The following is a 20,018-nucleotide window of genomic DNA, read 5'->3' as shown; positions in this document are numbered from 1 at the left end:
GCATGACCATACGGTTTCATGACCGTAAAAAAAACACGATTTAGCTTTATACAAAAAGTTTCATGTTCACATATTCTAACAACATTGTAAAATGGATTGCCAAAAAGTCAAATCAAAATGTTACTTTTAGAAAGGGTGACTTCTAATTCTAAAAGGCATATAAATCTTTTCTGCCACACTTTCATATAGTTTTTCATTTTTAGGCCTTGAAAAATTGAATAATGAAGGCAAAATTCCAAGTGCCTGGTATGTGATTGGGCTGTGAATTTACCAATGGGTTGCAAGACTGATCTAAAACAGATGTAAAACATAAGCCCTTTAATGACATACCCCCTAGTACACTACATATGAGCTACTTGTAAACAAAAGTCTATACAAACAGTAAATTAGTATGTTATGCTATTGCCCAGTACAACATGTCTGCATTATTGGCACTGAACAATAAGCAAATTGATACCACAATTGTCTTCTTAAATTTACATTCATGGGTAATAATTTGAAACACTTACGCCTGAAACAAAATGCGTTGTATTTTGACAGTGGATCCGGGAAACCTGTCTGGTTGGAATACAAATAGACCGTGCGCACTCCAGGCTGGTCACCTCCACATACTCGACGTGGTGTCACAATAGGATAGCGAACGCTTCCATCGGAAAGCCAGCCTGCTCGGCATTTGTCGAATCCTGACTTCCAGGCAGAGTACAGTTGCCCAGTGGAAGCTAAGGTGGCATTTTTGCTTTCACAAAACTCTTGTGCTTGTTGGAAAGTGAAGTAATCGGGTTGGGTTGCAAAGAACACCTGTCCTGTATACGACATCAAAGGAACAATAATCAACAATGTGTTGAAAGCACCTTTATTCTTAAATACAATATACATTTAATTGGTAGTTAGACAAAAAAAGTTATAGAAAGCACCCATAATTTATTTTCAGAAAAATAAACTTTTACTGGTTACTAGGATACTTCACTTTCCTGCACATAATCAACTTAGGTCACAGGGGTTTGATTTACTAAAACTGGAGAGTTTAAAATCTGGTGCAGCTGTGCGTGGTAGCCAATCAGCTTCTAACTTCAGCTTGTTCAATTAAGCTTTGACATAAAAATTGGAAGCTGATTGGTTTCTATGCAAAGCTGTACCATATTTTGCACTAGAGTTCCCAATGATTTTGCACTGGAGTTCCCAATGATCCCTCATTTGGAGGGACTGTGCTTCTTTTGCAACCAAGTCTACCTGCTGCTCTTTCTTCTAGTTTTCCCTCTTTTTTGAACTGATACATATCCCTCTATAACAAATCTACTATTAGACCCCTTTCACACTGGGGCGTTTTTCAGGCGTTTTTCATGCGCTTTAGCGTTAAAAAATACGCCTGAAAGAAGTCGCAACTGCAATCCCAATGTAAACGCCCGAGTGCTTTCACACCAAGGCGCTGCGCTGGCAGGGCATCAAAAAAAGTCCTGCAAGCAGCTTCTTTGCAGCGCTTTTGGAGCGGTGAATAAAGCGCCCCTTCCCATTGAAATCAATGGGAAGCGCCTGTAAAACGCCTGAAAAACGCCTGAAAAATGCCTGAAAAACGCTATTGGCAGCAGCGTTTTGTGGGCGCTTTTAACCCTTTATTTGGCCACTAGCAGGGGTTAAAAGCGCCCCAATAACGCTCGAAAAATGCTGGTAAAGCGCTGCTAGTTTAAGCGGCGCTTTACGAGCGTTTTTCGGGCGCTGACATTGTGAAAGGGTTCTTAAAGCACTTGGGCTTTCACATTGGGACTGCAGATGAGGCTTCTTTCAAGCGCTTTACAGGCGCTTTTTTTAACGCTAAAGCGCCTGAAAAACGCCTGAAAAACGCCCCAGTGTGAAAGGGGTCTTAGAGTACCAAAAGTTATACTACAGTTCATTCAACCGCTACCTCAACTGTTAGAAAGCAAAAGAAGTAATGGAAAAATGGTAGGTTTAATTAATATTTTAAAAAAATGTTTGCGTGTATTATTCCTAGTCAGCTTAGCTGAAGGTATGGCAGGGGGTTGCCCTATGTAGACTGTTTACTTTGCAAGAGAATTTTCCCCAGAGCTTAGTGAATGAGATGAAGCTCTGCTGATGTTCATCATTCAAGCATATGCAAGCATGTCCACGATTGGATATTCTTTGCAATGTCAAACTTCACCAAATTCACTAAGCTCTGGGGAAAATGTACTTGTTAAGTGCAACTTCCCTTGCAAAGTGTACAGCCTATTTGCCGTTAGTGAATCAACCCCCAAAGTGTCTTAGGCAGAGCAGAGGTAGTCACATAATCCAGAGCAGGGCTGTGCAGGGAAAAGGGCCTGCTCTGAGTGTGCTCTGTTTGTTGTGTGTTCTGTGTTGTAGATGTAGGGGCAGTAAAATGGCAAGCAGCTGAAAACCTGTACACGTGCCAGAGGCTCCGCCACTATGACGCTGCAGGCACTGGCAATCATAGGTGAAGAATTGGACCAAAAAAAGTATCTTCAAAAGTGTGAGCCACCAGATTTAGAAAAGGAAAGAGAATGGTGACTGGTAGATCAGCTTGCTCAGCTTTACCTTGAAGAGTGCAAAGAACGAAGAGCACATGGAAGTTAGGACACGTCTTTTATAGAAGTATTCCAAAATATATCACAATTGAATCATTTTTGTGGTCCTATACAATGTACAAAGAATGTAACATGACTCTGTGTGTCATAGCGTGCGTGCATAAATATGTCACGTTACATATAATGACATAATGTTCCTATGTGGTACCCAAAGACCTGAATGGTCGCATTCATTCCCACAGCAAATTTAATGACTATATTTATAAGAGAAAAAAGAAAACCAAACAAAAAGATTTACAAAAAGTAAATACACTCTGGCGATATTTATTATTTTTGCATCATTTTATCAATGAAGTTGTTAGTAAAGAAGTAAAGGACCTTCTTTCTCTACATATAGCGGTATCTGGAAATAGTTTGAAAGTCATTAGCTACAACACAGTAAACCTTGTTCTTTGATTTATGTATAGCAATTATATAGACCTAGCAACACAAACTACTTATAATAACGCCCTTTCTTCTCAGAAGAATAAGACCTAAATTCAATATTACAACCAGTTTCAAAAGAATGATTTAAGATACTGTATATGTCACAAATTTATGTCAATATCAACACTATTATGATCAAATAAATAGATAGATAGATAGATAGATAGATAGATAGATAGATAGATAGATAGATAGATAGATAGATAGATAGATAGATAGATAGCTTTAGAATAGATAAATAGATAATAGATAATATACTAGTTAGATGATAGAGGTAGATAGATAGATAGATAGATAGATAGATAGATAGATAGATAGATAGATAGATAGATAGATACAAAGATAGATGTAGTGTAGAAGCTTAGGAACAGAGAAGAACCAGGTCTAATGGAGCTGGAACCAAGATGTAACTGTAACTGCTGCAAACCACTGTTCCTACACCAGTATTTTGTTGGTATTGATCTACTGTTGGAAATTCCACTAAAATGTATATCTCAAGTCTCCCATCTAAGTGCTTTGCAAACACAGACCGATGCTCACTGCACTCTCTCAGCACAAAAACCAAGCTGTTATTGAAAGCTCTTGGTCCAAGGTAAAGATTGGTAGCTAGTGGAACCAGCTTCTGATCATCTTACTACAGTGACAGTTTGTCAATCCCTACTGCCCCCGTCCCGGGCCTTCTGAACTATTTAAAGAGACGCCAGGGTGGATGGGAAGGGGATAAAAAAATATTTACCATTGCGGCTTGCACTGAAAATGCCTGTTTAGCGGTCTAAGCCCTTGTACACATGGTCGGACATTATGGATTTTGTCCGAAACTGGTGTTGCATACACACGGTCGGACAAAGTTGTCAGAAAATCCAATCGTTCGTAACGTGGTGACGTTATTTAGTTATGACTGGACTACATTCAGGCTAGTAACCAATAGCTTTGGTCTAGGAATTTGATCTGAGCATGCGTGGCACTTTGTCTGATCGGAATTCTCTACAAACGATCCGACAAAGTCCGATCGGATCATGTTGTCGGAAAATTTTTATATCCAGCTCTCAAACTTTGTTGGTCGGACATTCTGACGGAAACAGTCCGATGGAGCCCACACAAGGTCGGATTATCCAACAACGCGATCCGTTCGGACATTTTCCTGTCGCAATGTCCGACCGTGTGTACAAGGGCTTAGAGGAAAACAAAAACTAAAGACTTTAGATGGGCTTAGGTCTTGGTCAGATATTTACATGCCTCAACATGAATTTACATTTTTATAGGTAATTACATAAATTTGCACTTATTATTTCTGGCCACGTACCTCGTAGTTTATCAATATAACAATAAACATCAAATTGCTCATCTGGATTCACCACTCCATAATTTCTGACTCCAGGAAAACCATTCTTGTCTCCATTGCAGTTCTCTCTAGGTTGGACAATTGGATATCTGGATACATGAAATCATTATACAATATCAAAAGTAAAAAGAATTCAGATAAGCGGCGTGTTTAACTATAGAACCATAAAGATTTGCCATTTTTGTTAAATGAGCATCAATCCACTTTGAACCTCTAGTGTTCATTTAGAACTCAACATAACATTTAATAGGTTTTAAAGTCTTTACAAGTCATGTCAAGTAAAAGAGATAATTCTCAGTATTGACTGAACTCATCTTAGCCATTAGCCTGAAATTACTGTTGACAATTAAAGTAATAGTTACAGGGCCGTCTTTAATATTGATTGGACCCTGGGCAAAACTTTTCTTGGGGGCCCCCTCCCCATGCAGTCTCGCTCTCCACCTGCTCTGAGACATACAATAAATAGCAGCTAGACTCAAAATCAGTTTACTGAATCAGATCAGGCAGCTATTGCGATTGGTTGCCAGAGGTTTCAGTGTATCATTACCACTCACTGACTGGTTGCTAGAGGTTACAGAACACATTACAGCTCACTGGTCAGTTGCTAGAGGTTACAGCACATGATTTCTGCTTGTTGATTGGTTGCTAGAGATTACTGTGGATATGACCTTAGGGGGGCATAATATACATATCAATGTCGACGGCCACCTCTATTTACATATGAATGCCGGGAATTTACATGTAAACACAAGGTCTCCAGGTGAATCACCTGGGACACAGCACAAGACTAAAACCTCAAGGGGCAAGGGAATTTAAACCAGGATAGTTGGCAAGTATGAAGCAGCTGCTTTGGGCCCCACAACAATGACAGGGCCCAGGGCAGCTGCCCCTTTTGCCCTACCTTAAAAACGGCCCTGAATAGTTACAGTATAATAAATTATTATTTTTATAATATATTAATATATTAAGATTTGCTTCATCCAGCCCACTACATTCTAGAATCCTCCAGAAGGCAGAGGGAAGCAAATGAAACCTGCAGCCAGTGAAACCCAGTACAGCCCAAAGCAATCACACACTGCTCCAATGATTACAGAGGAGCCAAAAGAATCAAATTGACCTAACTGACCTAGCAACCTATTGTGGATGGTGCTACAGCCACTTATTTTTAGGGGTTTGTACAGGCATTTTTTGCTTCAGAATTTCTTACCTGGATTAATATTAGCTAATGGAAAGCTAGTTACTACAGGAAAAAAACAAACAAACAAAAAAAAATAGATGTGTTTTCACATGTTTTGTGGAGCTTTCCCATTCCCATTCCCAAGTCTATTGGGGCCAAAAACTCCCAAAGCTTCAAGCTTGTAGCTCAAAAGAAGCTCATGTACTCTTTGGAGCTAAGAGATTCAAGCAACATTACGCTTATGTGTGAAAAGCACAATTGAAAACCATGGGATTTCTAGTGTTTTGGAGCTTCAAAATGCTCAGGTGTGAATGGGGCTTTACTTTGAAACTCAGATGTATCTGAAAGTGTTATGCCACATTTTACATGTCAATGTGCCACCACCTTTCTCAGCACATTTAAAAGTTTGGCCAATATCGTAAAAGTGTTATGGCAATGGTGGTATGACAAGGTGTAACAAAAAAACTACCTTTCATATAAAGACTCACGCATTTGTACAAACTTGACCTAGTGGATATAAAATAAACTGGTCACCAAATCACATTTGGGACAAGAGTTTAATAGAATCCACTGATACTTATCAGAATTTTGTATTATATTTGGCACTGATTGAGGTACATTTCAAAATTAAAGTCAAATTGTTTATTGTCTAAAAAAAATAAAATAAGCTACACGTTCTAAAAATATATTCCAATTTTGAAGAGTCGTTTGTCTTGGTATTTAGATATGTCAAACATGTTGACATTATTTGGTATATATTCTACAGAGCCCAAAAACTCTGTGGCAGTCCCAATCTTTCATTAAGTTCTAGACATGGGTACCTGACAGTTTGGTCTGATATCCATCCAGCATCACACTGATCGAAACCAGCTTCATAGGCAGCCTGCAGCTGAGCAGGGGTTGTGATGGCAGCATGATTGTTCAGGCACGCCTGCTTCGCTTGGTTGAAGTTCAGGGAATATCGACTGGAACCAGCTCGGTAATGGAACACAACACCTTGACATGACAGTAAGGGACTCATTATTAACCAGGGATTTATACACAAACAACTAAAGTGTTATTCTTGTTTTACTTTAACTAAACAGAACCTTTTATGTATTAATTCATTTTAATGATAGCTAATAGCTAAATATAGCTTTATTTTTTGTCATCAATGATAAATAAACAAGAGATAGATAGATAGATAGATAGATAGATAGATAGATAGATAGATAGATAGATAGATAGATAGATAGATAGATAGATAGAGGGAAAAACTTATTTGATCCCCTTTGTACGTTGTACATTTGCCTCCTGACAAAGAAATGATCAATCTATAATTTTAATGGTAGTTTTATTTTAACAGTGAGAGACAGAATAACAACAAAGAAATCCGGAAAAACACATTTCAAAAAAGTTATACATTGATTTGTATTTTAATGAGTGAAATAAGTATTTGACCCGTTGCCCTTGTCAGAAATTACAGAGGTCAGACGATTCTTGTAGTTGGCCACCAGGTTTGCACACATCTCATGAGGGATTTTGTCCCACTCCTCTTTGCAGATCCTCTCCAAGTCATTAAGCTTGTGAGGCTGACGTTTGGTAAATCGAACCTTCAGCTCCCTCCACATATTTTCTATGGGATTAAGGTCTGGAGACTGGCTAGGCCACTCCAGGACCTTAATGTGCTTCTTCTTGAGGCTGTCCTAATAGTGTGGTTTTAGTTATTGTCATGCTGGAATACCCATCCACTAGGTCCCATCCAGCACCTTAACCCCCCTGGCGGTATTCCCGAGTCTGGCTCGGGGTGGAATTTTTATACCAAAAGTGGTAACCCCAAGCCAGACTCGGGAACGCATCGCTGGATCCAGGAGGACGCTTACTTACCTTCTCCCCTGAATCCAGCAATGTCCCCCCGCTGTACGAGCGGCTCGTCCTCCGCTCGATTCATCACGGAGCCGATCTCCGTTCCCTGCGAGTGTTGCGATGCACGGGGATGGAGATCGGCGCCAAATTCAAAAAGTGAAACACACAGTATACATACAGTATAATGTAATCTTACAGATTACATTGCTGTATGTAATTATTTCACATCCCCTTTGTCCCTAGTGGTCTGCCCAGTGTCCTGCATGTAGTTTTATATTATAAAAACTGTTCTTTATGCCTGGAAACTGGAGATTGTCCATAGCAACCAAAACTGTCCCTTTACATCAAAAATGATTTTAGACCAGCTAGAAAACAGTGATAATAAATTGGAATCACTCGCAGAATTGAGCGATAGCGATTTGTGGGGACATCCGTCATCAAATACTGAAAAGTAATGACAGTGACAATTCTGCAACTCAGCAAATTTCATTGTTTTTGATTTGATTACATTATTGAATAATTTTTATTATTGTTATATTATTATTTGGTACAATTATTTATAATTATTTATTATATTATAATTTATGATTTAATTTTTCAAACTTTATCATACCCGGGATGTCTGCTAGACTCTGGTTTGGACAGATTTAAGTGAGTTATTGCTAAGAATTACAGGACTACAATATAAAACGCCAAATTTTCATGCAAAATAATTGTACCGCTTTTAGCACCTAAAATCCGAAATAATCATACCGCCAAGGAGGTTAATGTGCTTCTTCTTGAGCCGGTCATAATAGTGTGTTTTTGGTTATGGTCACTAGCCATTTTCAATGCCCTGGCTTTGGGAAGTAGGTTCTCACCCAAGATCCAACGGTACATGGCCCTGTCCATCATCCCTTTGATGCGGTGAAGTTGTCCTTCCCCTTAGCAGAAAAACACCCCCAAAACATAATGTTTTCACCTCCATGTTTGATGGTGAGGATGGTGTTCCTAGGCATAGGCATAAGTGTTGTGGTCATAGGCAGCATTCCTCCTCCTCCAAACATGGCGAGTCGATGCCAAAGAGCTTGATTTTGGTCTCATCTGACCACAACACTTTCACTCAGTTCTCCTCTGAATCATTCAGATGTTAATTAACAAACTTCAGACAGGTCTATACATGTGCTTTCTTTAGCAGGGGAACATTGTGGGCGCTGCAGGATGTTAGTCCTTAACGGTCTAGTGTGTTACCAATTGTTTTCTTGGTGACTATAGTCCCAGCTGAATTGAGATCATTGAGAAGATTCACCCGTGTAGTTCTGGACTGATTCCTCACAGTTCTCATCTTGCATGGAGCCCCAGCCCGAGGGAGGTTGACAGTTATTTTGTGTTTTTTCCATTTGCAAATAATCACACCAACTGTTGCCACTCTCCCACCAAGCTGCTTGGCGATGGTCTTGTAGCCCATTCAAGCCTTGTGTAGGTCTACAATCTTGTCCCCTTGGACAGCTCTTTGATCTTGGCCATGGAAGAGAGATTGGAATCTGATTGATTGATTGCTTCTGTGGACAGGTGTCTTTTATACAGGTAACAAGCTGAAATTAGGAGCACTCCCTTTAAGAGAGTGCTCCTAATCTCAGCTCATTACCTGTATCTAGCACCACCCCCGAATGAGGCGCTGGTTAAATTTTGGGTTCTCTGTTCTGCGTCTCGACTCCAAGAACAACCTCAGCCCCCGGTAAACCTGGTTGAATAAAATTACCGCAAGAGCAATTTACAACACAAGTGAGAGTGATAAATACATTTCACCTTGCTGTGGGATATGGCAATAAATCCACACACACACACACCTGTTTAGTGATAAATACGCTTAAACTATTGATTGACTATTATAGCATAAGTAACAGTTAAAGCGAATTGAACACACTCAGCAGGCAGGTTAGCAATAAACAATGCATATAAACTTTAAATGCAACAAGGGTACTTATAAATCCACACTAGGTTTTGAGTACATTCAAACGAATAGACAGAGGTATAGTACCCCTTTAAACTGGCCAGCAGCTAGAGCTTCAAGGTAGTTACAACTAGGGGCAGTCCTTAGTCCTAAGTTTCATTGGAGCTCATTGGCATGCGTTGCGGCCGCCAGTAAGGCCTGCATGCAGTATTAGAGCTATGGAGTCACTGGTTAATTAGCTCCCAGTGAATTTATTCCCCAGCAATGGTAGCAAGTATTGGTATCCTCCGATCACTGTAGTAGCTTTCAATGGCACCTGATCCTCTCTCCACACTGGCCCAGATAACTCGCTGCAGACTTAGGAGATTCCCCAAATGGTTGTGGATTTCTGCCAACTCAGGCTCTGTCTTTCTCTGGCTGACAATCTTGGGCACAGTTGTTCTCTCCTCACTGTCTCTGCACTGTCATGTCAAAGTCTTTTCTTTTCCTGGGCTCCTAGACTCTCTCTCTCTTCTTCTCTCTCTCCTTTTTTCTGGGCTTCAGGATATCCCTTCTCCTCTGTTGGGGTACACAGTCTCTGGTGTCAGCGTGTGCCTCTCTCCTCACTCTGGCACCTCAGTTCCTTCCCCTCACACACTCCTCCTCTCCTCACTGTTAAGTGTCACTGTGTCCCAGCAAAGGACTTTTTGAACCTTGGTATCTCCCTCCCTTTTAAGCAATCTCATCTCCTCTATCTCCTGTCAGCACTCTCTGTGTTTTACCTCAGTACTTCCCACTCTTCAGTCCCCTCATCACTTCCTGAAACTCCGCCTTTTTCCCAGTGTTCTCTCTCTCTCTCTCTCTCAGTTTTTCTGGAAGGACCAGTCAGCATCTCTCTGTCTCCATCTTGTGGCCAAAAGGAGAAATTGCATTACAACATGCCTGCTACATGTATATAAGACACCTGGGAGCCAGATTTCTTGCTGATTGATAGGAGATCAAAAACCGTATTTCACTCATTAAAATGCAAATCGATTTATAACTTTTTTGAAATGCGATTTTCTGGATTGTTCTTATTCTGTCTCTCACTGTTATAATAAACCTACCATTAAAATTATAGACTGATCATTTCTTTGTCAGTGGGCAAACACACATAATCAGCAATGGATCAAATACTTTTTTTTCCTCACTGTATGTCAGTATAAGAAATTAAATATGTATAATGTATCATACATCCATTGGCCATCCTAGAACACGATATACATATTATCAAAAAATATAGTTCAAGTTTATTTTTCAGAAATCATAAATCACATAAAAACGCACACATAACTAATAATTGGTGCCAAGCTTTTGATGCAGCCGGGATATCGTCCAAACTGGTCAGACGGTGTTTCTTTATCATATTATCTTCCAACTACCTATTCGATTGTGTGTACTTCTCTATGATGAGCAGATAAGTATACTTGCTATGTAGGGATTGCTGAGTGGTGCCATTCATGGACTGAACCAAGCTGGTGTCATCTGCCCACTTTGAAGGATAGGTACAGATTGAGTGTCTGCTTTATTGTTCATCTGGCATGGATTGTATTATATATATGCATGGTTTTGGAGGAGTTACAGTAGTACATTTTTCAATATGACTGACATTACGCAGAAATGGCAGGTTTTTTTTTTGTTTTTGTTTTTGGAGGATTTTTTTTTTCTTTTAACGATACACCTTTACTTATTTTAAACTTTTTTTTTTTTTTACTTTTCTTCAGTTGTTTACTGGTTTTTGGCCTAGGCCAAAATGATCTTATAAATTCATTATACATACATTATACATTTTTTCTTCTGGAGGCTGGGAGGAGGGGTTTTCTTGGCCAAGCACACCTACCTGCCTGCATGCCTGAGGTAAGGTCAGATGGATTCCATTAATTAAATGCTATTTGAATCATTTGCTCTTACTGAAGATGGCTGTGGATAGAAATGCTAAGGGATGTTTTTAAAAGTGATTTCTCAATAAAATAAAGCATGGAGACTTAGATGGATGGCTGAGTTTGGGCTGAATATTAAATGTGAATTTAAAATGATTGTAAACAATCACCTTCTAAAACAACCCATTCAGTTTAAAATATAACTTAAATGCAAAACATGTTTATATAGATATTTAAAAAAAAACATTATAAATACCCTTTTGCCCTTTTTTATAAGTGATCACATTCCCTCTGTTCTCAGTTGCATACGAGCTGGGTGGAGGAAAAGCAGCAGCACACTGATCTTTCCAGTGAATGGCTGTGCAGTGGGGTGTGGAAGGACAAGTCTGATCATTGGAGGAGAGCACACTAATTTCCCAGCATAGCTGGAGAACTGACCACAGTGTGCTCTCCTGCCGAGTATGGTCAGTTTTTAATAGTAAAGCAAAGGGACTAGCAGGAACACCAGGGATTTTACATAAAGGAAGCAATACAAAGAAAACAGGAGATTTTCTCATACAGGTGCATGGTACAGCAGCCACGTATGAGGAAGATGAAGTGTTGGGGTAACAAACGCTTTAAGTGGAACTTTACCCATAACAACTTGATAAAAAAAAAAAATTCTTTAGCAAGGAACACTGTATAGATAAGGGACCTTTTTGTGTTACGTTTTATATTGGAGCCATCCATGTGCTGGACTGAACTGATCTGTGTTGTGAACTAATGCTTGTGTTAGACACTGATACCTCAGTGGTGTCATAAAGCCTCAAGGCTGAGCTGCGGGTAGGTTCTAGAGTTTCTTCACATGCATACAAGTTTTTTTGCTTGTATCATGAATAATTATGCTACCAAAATTAGTATGTGCTGTAAAGTGCCTCCAGCATTTTTCCTGTTTCTTCTTGCTGGAGGCTGCCATTTTGCTGAAGCCCAGAGCCTCTGAACAGCAGTAAACCATTACACTGTCAACAGTGCAGCCTCTACACTTTAGGCACAGTGCCAAAAAATAGAGAGCAACTGAGCATGTGCAGAGTGGGATGAGACCGTGTAATGCTGGATTTTAAACAGTATAGGCACTTATTTGTAATGTTTTACATAGCTACAACTGCAAAAGGGGCCAACCAGATGGGATGTAGCAGGACTTAATTTTCTGACTAAAGTTCTACTTTTCCACTTTTCCAGTTTAAATAGTGTTTTCAGTCTGTGGTGCTCAGATACAGTTGAGTTCCACTTTAACATTCTACTAAAACAGGTCCGTCACAGGTTGCAACACACTTTTGCTCAGGTTACATTTTAAGTCAGGGATCTCCAAACTACTGCCCTCCAGCTGTTGCGGAACTCCACATCACATTAGACATTGTAAAACTGTGACATTCACAGACATGACTAGGAATGATGGCAATTGTAGTTCCTGAACCACTAGAGGGCCATACCAGGGGTTTGGATACCCCTGGTTTAAGTGATAGATAAAAAAAAATTTTCTTAATGGTTCTGCTTTTAATATATTTAACTGTATATAATGAGACCAGCACAAAGGGCATGAATCTGCTGACCGCTGTTAGGCTGAATAAGCTTAGCACTTACCAGTCTCAGAGATGGGTTTTTCTGGCTGGGCAGCATCAATGGCAGCAGTAACTGGCACTACTCCCTCTTCAACGGTGCCAGTAGCTTCAACAGATGGAACAGCTGTGACATTTTCCAGCCATAGCTGAAGACCATCATCTGTGATGTTTTCCAACGGGGCTTCTGTTGGCACCAATTCTGGACTTAGAGGCGTTCCTGGAAAGACTGGTGTAGCTGTAAAGCTGTCTTCAGAGGGTGTGAGGGTAAAGTCAAGACCTTCCAAGGTAGCAATACTGCCACGGGCTTCTACTTCAGTAACATTTTGCTGGAAGAAGATCTCCAATTCGGGCTGTGTCACAGTTTGAATAGTAATGTTTTCAGCATCATCTATTCCAAGAGCAAAGCAGTTTAAAGAACACGTAAGGACACTTAGACTTAAGTCTATGCATGACTGAGCTAAATTGTGTCATTTTAATAACTAATGTGCTCATGCTGAGTGGATGTGTTTGGCAGGCTGTAAGAAAGGTCTTCCAGAGAAAGGAGCTTCTGTTAAAGGTGATCTCATCCTAGACACTCTCCTACTACTACATGCACATATGGATATCTGATGAACATCTGTCAATAGTTCTATTGTCGACTGATGTGGATGTAGAAAAGGAAAAGCAGAATAATTATTTTTCCCACAAGGGAAATAAGATTTGGCCAAATCTAAACTATGTCCAAGATCTGAGACAGTAAGATAAACCCATTACTTCTTATAATATGAACACTGGAAATAGGAGTCAGAGATCTACTTCAGTAGAAATCCCCCTTGAGGTGTTAATCTGGCACTGCATATCCTTATAATGTGATTCCCTCTAAAAATTTGTTAACAAAATGAAATGGAAAAACAAACCTTTATAGCAAATAGCATCATAACGAGACAGAGGATCTGGATATCCCGTCTGGTTAGGGTGGAGATAGACTGTTCTGACTCCAACTAAGTTTCCACCACAGTTGGGACGTTTATGGGATATTGGATATCTAACACTGCGATCTGCCAGCCAACCAGCACTGCACACATCCATGCCGGTCTGCCAAGCCAGATAAAGCTCTCCTGTAGTAGCCAGTCTAGCTCCAAGGTTCTGGCATTGCTTCTCTGCCTCTTGGAAGGTGAACTTTTCAGGAGATGTTGCATAAAACACTTCACCTGTGGAAAAAACACAGTAGTCATGTGTATTGAAAATGGGCCATAGATTAGATAGATAGATAGATATAGATAGATAGATAGATAGATAGATAGATAGATAGATAGATAGATAGATTAGATAGATAGATAGATAGATTAGATAGATAGATAGATAGATTAGATAGATAGATAGATAGATAGATAGATAGATAGATAGATAGATAGATAGATAGATAGATAGATAGATAGATAGACAGACAGATAGATAGATAGATAGATAGATAGATAGATAGATAGATAGATAGATAGATAGATAGATAGATAGATAGATAGATAGGCCACATTTAGGTATTAACTTAATTATTTGCTGCCATCCAACGGCTATGGTCATGTATAGATAAATACATAGATACATAATTAGATGGATTAATACATGTAGATAATAGAGGAATACATACATAGGCATTAGATGGATGATTGTATGGATTGATGGATAGAGAGAGAGAGAGCGAGAGATAGATATATAGATAGATAGATAGATAGATAGATAGATAGATAGATAGATAGATAGATAGATACAAGGACTTTAACTAGGGCTTATTTGGGGGGTAGGGCTTATATTGCAGCCATCACCGACAATCGCACTAGGTCTTATTTTCAGGAAAACGGGGTAGATAATAGAGGGATATATAGATAGGAAATAGATGCATAATTAGATGGGTGGATATAGATAGATAGATAGATAGATAGATAGATAATTATTGATTAATGGATAGTTGGATAGATAGATAAATATATAGACAGAATGATAGATTGATAGATTAATAGATAATGATAGAAAGATAGATAGATAGATAGATAGATAGATAGATAGATAGATAGATAGATAGATAGATAGATAGATAGATAGACACACCTTCCATTTCTTCAGCATAGCAATATACATCATAGGTCTCATCAGTTTCTCGAACACCGTAAGTTCTAACTCCGGGGAACGTTTCTTTGTCACCATAGCAGGGTTCACGTGGATTATGAATTGGATACCTGTAGTGAGGAATAAAGTGAGATATTATACAAAATACAGTCTCTTACAGATCTTCATCCTTGATCAGCGTCTGTTTCCCTCTATGAGCAACAACTTTCTAGTGCCTCTTGTTATTTTCCAAAATTTGTATACATACCTCCTCAAATACTATTTGACTATTGACTCATCATTATTTTAGTACATGAGGAAAAGAAAAAAAATTTGATTTTGAGTTTAGGGAAATAAAAAAAACAATCATATTTTTCATTTCGATAACATGAGATAGATGGGAATGTTGAGCACAAGTGCATGGATTTGATAAAGATAATATTTTTTGTTTTACTTCGATTAAATTTATGTAAAATGACATTGATGTACACATAAGGGATGCAGGAAACTATCCCTAATGTCCTAAATCTGTCCCTATCAATTTCAATTACATTTGATTTCCTAATTTGACCTGAATCTGTTAACAGACCCTGTGTAAAACATACTGCATTGATGTTTGTCAGTGGCCATTGTTGAGACACTAAAAATGTATGTGCAAGAGGAGTTGATTTGTAAGTAGGGCGCCGATTCACCACCAGCAACAAACAGGTTGGCCAAGGGTACCTCCCATCATCCTTCTGTAACAGGAACAAGATAGGGTATCACACACATGTAACATTAAGAAACTACGCCACCTTAGCCCACCTCCAGAAAAAAAATCCACACATTCAGCCTTTATGATGTCTTACTGTTCCAGTAACAGAGTGTACATTGCACATTTCAACTTTTAATTTAACATAAGTATTCCGGCCCAGACTTCTAGTTATCACTGTAAGTGTCTTTTTGCTTTTGGCGCATTCTCCAATAGGGCCTATATCAGGCCTACCTCAAGGACTTCTTCCAGAAAATGAAACTCAACATGATAGTTTCTATAGTCTACCTTTTCTCATTGACCGTCTCCTGGCCCTAGAGACTAAACAAGCCAAACCTACAGTATCCACCCAGGGGAGAGGTCTCCCTAAAAGGGGCACTAATCCCTACCTACAAATTAGCAAATGCCTCCCAATTACTCTATGTCAAAACTGGGTTAAACCAAATAGTAACAGCTGGGGTAGGGAAATAGGAACTGGTGATATACTGCGGATGATGTTTACTGGGTATTAAAAATGTGTAAATAGTAGAGGTTAAGTCTTTTGCAGCACTATTGCTGATATATTTAAGATAAGAATAAAATACTAAGAATAAAAATAAAAATGCCTTGTAACCAGCTAGTAGTGGCGAAGGACTGAGCAGCACTGTTTTAATGAGACATGAGAATGATAGTGATCTGTAAGAAATAAAACGAGGAAGCAACATGGGGAGGCTCTAAGTAGCATTGGCTAGATTGTGGAAAAGATTGGGGTCCTATCTGTGTGAAGAGGTTCGGCAGATGGCTCATTGTCCGTTCCCTCTGTGAGATGTGAGATGTCCACCCATCTATGGTTAATCTTGCACAATAGGGTTGAGTTAATAAAGGGAAATAAGCCTTCACTTTGCAAGGGAAGTTGCATATTTCAAGGTCATTTTCCCTCAGCGCATACAGAAAAACGTGTAAAAATAACCCCCAATAACATGCAAGGAAAATTAAATAAACAGTATTTTTGATTGCACGTGGTTGGGTGATGGATATAAAAAACAAAGACAATTCCCAGCTCAACTCACCAACCAGCATGCAAAAAATTAATTATCCTGTCTAACGGCTTGCGTTAAAAACAGGTTTTAAAAAGGGGGAAAAATAGGGACTTTGGGATTTTAAAGGCACCAGATAAATTCAAGAATGTAGAAGGGGTTTAATTTGCACTCATTTCCAAAAGCATGCTAAAGCTGCAGAGCCACTTCAGAGCACCCCAGTATTATCTGCTGTCCTAACTATATAATTTTTTGAGAACCTCCACAGTGGAAGCACATGCAAGATAATGGATAAATAGAAAGCAGGTAAGCCTGGAAGGAGACCTCTTCTGGATGTCAGAAGAGCTTCACCATATTCATAAACCTCCCTGTCGGTATTATTCATTCTGGTTTTAGGTGCTGAAAGCGGTACAATTATTTTGCATGGAAATTTGGCGTCTTATATTGTAGTCCTGTAATTCTTAGGAATAACTCTCTTAAATCTGTTCAAACCAGAGTCTAGCAGACATCCCGGGTATGATAAAGTTTATAATATAATAAATAATAATACAAATTATTCAATAATGTAATCAAATCCTAAAACACTGAAAAAGGGACACTTTCTGGTTGCTATGGACAATCTCCAAATTCCAGGCAAAAAAAACAGTATTTATAATATAAAAGTGCATGCAGGGCACTGCACAGACCGCTAGGGACAAAGGGGGTGTGTAATTTTTTCATACAGTACTGTAATCTGTAAGATTACAGCACTGTGTGTGTTTTGTGTACTTTAACTTTTTTGAATTTGGCGCCGATCTCCGCTCCCGTGCGCCATAACGTCACAGGGAACGGAGCTCGCAAGCATTCGGCACTGTGTGAGTCGAGCGGAGGACAGCTCAATCACACAGCGCGGAGGACATCGCTGGATCCAGGGGACAAGGTAAGTAACTTCTCCGTGTCCTCCCTGTATCCAGCGATGCAATCCCGAGTCTGGCTCGGGGTTACCGCTTATGATAGTAAAATCCCAACCCGAGCCAGATTCGGGATTACCGCCAGGGAGGTTAAACTCTGTAGAAGATTCCCTCACAAAGTGCAACTTCCCTTGTAAAGTTAACATTTTTTAGTAATTCAACCCCAATGACTCAAATTGTGAACAAGATTATCCGTCGAAAGCAGAAAAATTTTACCTTTACTAAGATTTTTGTAGAAGGAATTTTCTTGTGTACCTAAATTGCAACAGATTCTTAGATGTCCAAAAGCCAAAATGATCATAATTATATAAAAAAAGGTGATGATGCTTCTTACCTCACTGTCTGATCAGAAAGCCAACCAGCATCACATTGGTGATAGCCATCATCATAGGCTGACTGGAGTTGTTCGGGGGTAGCAATGACAGCATTGTTCTGTATACAAGCTTTTTTGGCATTTTCAAAATTCAAAGTGTATCTTGTGGAGATTGCTCTGTAGTGGAAAACAATCCCTGAAATAAAACAATAAAGAAGCAGAGAATAAGAAGAGATAATAATTTGCATTTGATTATAGAACCTATACGGAAACAATGCTATAATGGTGGCAAGAGCACTTTGGACTTCAGAAGATGTTTTTTTTTATTATTATCTAAAGTTCTAAATATAAACTAGAATTAGAATGATCAAATCAATTTTTTTTTTATGCCATTTAACTTTTGATTTTTGTGAAAACTTATGTTACATTTAATATTTTTGATACCAACTGTGCTTCTTTCAAGTCCCTATTAGTTAACTCCAAAGCTCCTTAGGCCCTTAAGCAGGCCATATCTGGTCAAAATCTGACCAGTTCAGCAAGCAACAGCTGAATATCCATCCATGTATGAACCCAGATCAACTTCTCTACAACCACTCTGTCAGATTTTCTCAGCTCGATTAGCGCTGCAGGCTATAGCCTACAACGTTGATCAGTGTATTCTGATTGCGGGGATGCCCCCTCACTGTCAGAATGCCATAGCTCAGCGGGGAGGATTTTCCCATCCATTTCAAATTGTGTGGATGAGGGAATTGGGTCAGTTAGTTGAATGAAAAAAACCTGTATCATCTATGGGCTGCCCAAGTCCCACACTGGAGTGCAGGCTTTCCATCTATCTGCTTTGTGAATTCCAGTCATAGGATGAAGATTACCTATTTAAATTACTAAGATCAGTCTAAGAAATTGGGGTGAGGTTTTGGACAGAATAACTCTGCCACACATACTCAATTAACCCAAAGGGAAGTAATGTATTCTCAAGTCTTTAATGAGGGGGGTGAGAAACCACTCTCCTGAAAGTAGGGGTGTAGGTTCCAGAAAAGGACCCAGGCATACAGAAGTAAATGTTTAAGGGTTGCAAAGGACTGCTTTATCAATTTACTAGTCGAAGTGAAACTATATTCACTTAAAACATCCGAAATTTGGGGACATTTGAAAAAATATACTGCTTCTTCTTTACATGTGAAGGTAGTTTGACTTCACCTCCCTTCACACTTTAAAAAATATGGGCTCACAGCCTATGATTATGATATTAGGGGGAAGTAAAACTACCTTGAACTTGAGGCTGTATTCAAGTCTTATAGGCGTGTTCTCCATATATTTCTCAAATATGACAATCCAATGAAACAATCCTCAAATGATAACTAAACCAAAAATGTTGGCTAGAAAATTTATGGCAAATACAGAAGATATGCGTTGCTCTTGCCAGAAACGACCGGACTTTCTGGCAGAAAGGGTCAGACAAAATCATTATGTCGGATTGTCCGATCGTGTGTGGGCTTCATCTGACTTTTTTCTTCAAAAATTCTGACTGACCTAGAAATAGAACATGTTTTAAATCTTTCTGACAGAATCAATTTCTATCGGGAAAACTGTTCGTCTGTAGGCTGGTCCGACGGACCAAATATGACGCAAGGGCAGCTATTGGCTACTGGCTGTTGAACTTCCTTTTCTAGTCCCGTCGTACATCATCGCGTTCGAAACGAACGGACTTTAGTGTGATCGTGTGTGGGAAAGTCAGTTTGGTCGGAACTCTGGTGGGAAGACCGTCAGAGTTTATTCTGGTGGAAAGTCCGGTCGTGTGTACGCGGCATTAGAATTTACAGAACCCTTTATTCTTGGTTGATTCTGAAGAAGACAAAAGCTCCTAAAGGTAGTTCTGTCTTTGAATGATAAGAAATCAGATTGCATTCACTAGGCCAGTTTTTCTCAAACTAGGTTGAGGACCCAAATAGGGCTGTGGATGTGTTTGAGGTGAGTTACCATTTGACTGTGTAGCCTAGTTCGTCCAGGTGGATCAGTAGATTTGCGGTAATAATCCTTGTTTTTAACGACAATAAGGTAATATTTTCTTATTTGGATCCTCAGAATAAAAA

The 20,018-nt window shown here is 39.3% G+C and overlaps 1 protein-coding gene across 3 annotated transcripts in view; it reads right to left on the bottom strand.

Moving 5' to 3' along the window:
- The window catches only part of ACAN (aggrecan), a 152,141-nt gene that overhangs the window by 54,667 nt on the left and 77,456 nt on the right, over positions 1-20,018 (bottom strand). For 2 of the 3 annotated variants that reach the window (XM_077472598.1, XM_077472600.1), the window contains exons 4-10: positions 17,950-18,124; positions 14,902-15,029; positions 13,713-14,006; positions 12,839-13,204; positions 6,364-6,538; positions 4,327-4,454; positions 510-803 (exon numbers count right to left, since the gene is read on the bottom strand). In XM_077472598.1, the coding sequence (XP_077328724.1) occupies positions 510-803; positions 4,327-4,454; positions 6,364-6,538; positions 12,839-13,204; positions 13,713-14,006; positions 14,902-15,029; positions 17,950-18,124 (1,560 nt within the window). The remainder of the gene's footprint in view (positions 1-509; positions 804-4,326; positions 4,455-6,363; positions 6,539-12,838; positions 13,205-13,712; positions 14,007-14,901; positions 15,030-17,949; positions 18,125-20,018) is intronic. The other variant, XM_077472599.1, reaches the window with a different exon arrangement.

Source organism: Lithobates pipiens, unplaced genomic scaffold (genome assembly GCF_037356315.1).
Source record: "Lithobates pipiens isolate NorthernLeopardFrog02 unplaced genomic scaffold, aLitPip1_a1.2 Scaffold_8, whole genome shotgun sequence".
In the NCBI taxonomy this organism is placed as follows: Eukaryota; Metazoa; Chordata; class Amphibia; order Anura; family Ranidae; genus Lithobates; species Lithobates pipiens.
The sequence above is the reverse complement of the archived record's forward strand: the minus strand, read 5'-3'. Positions and strand labels throughout refer to the sequence as shown.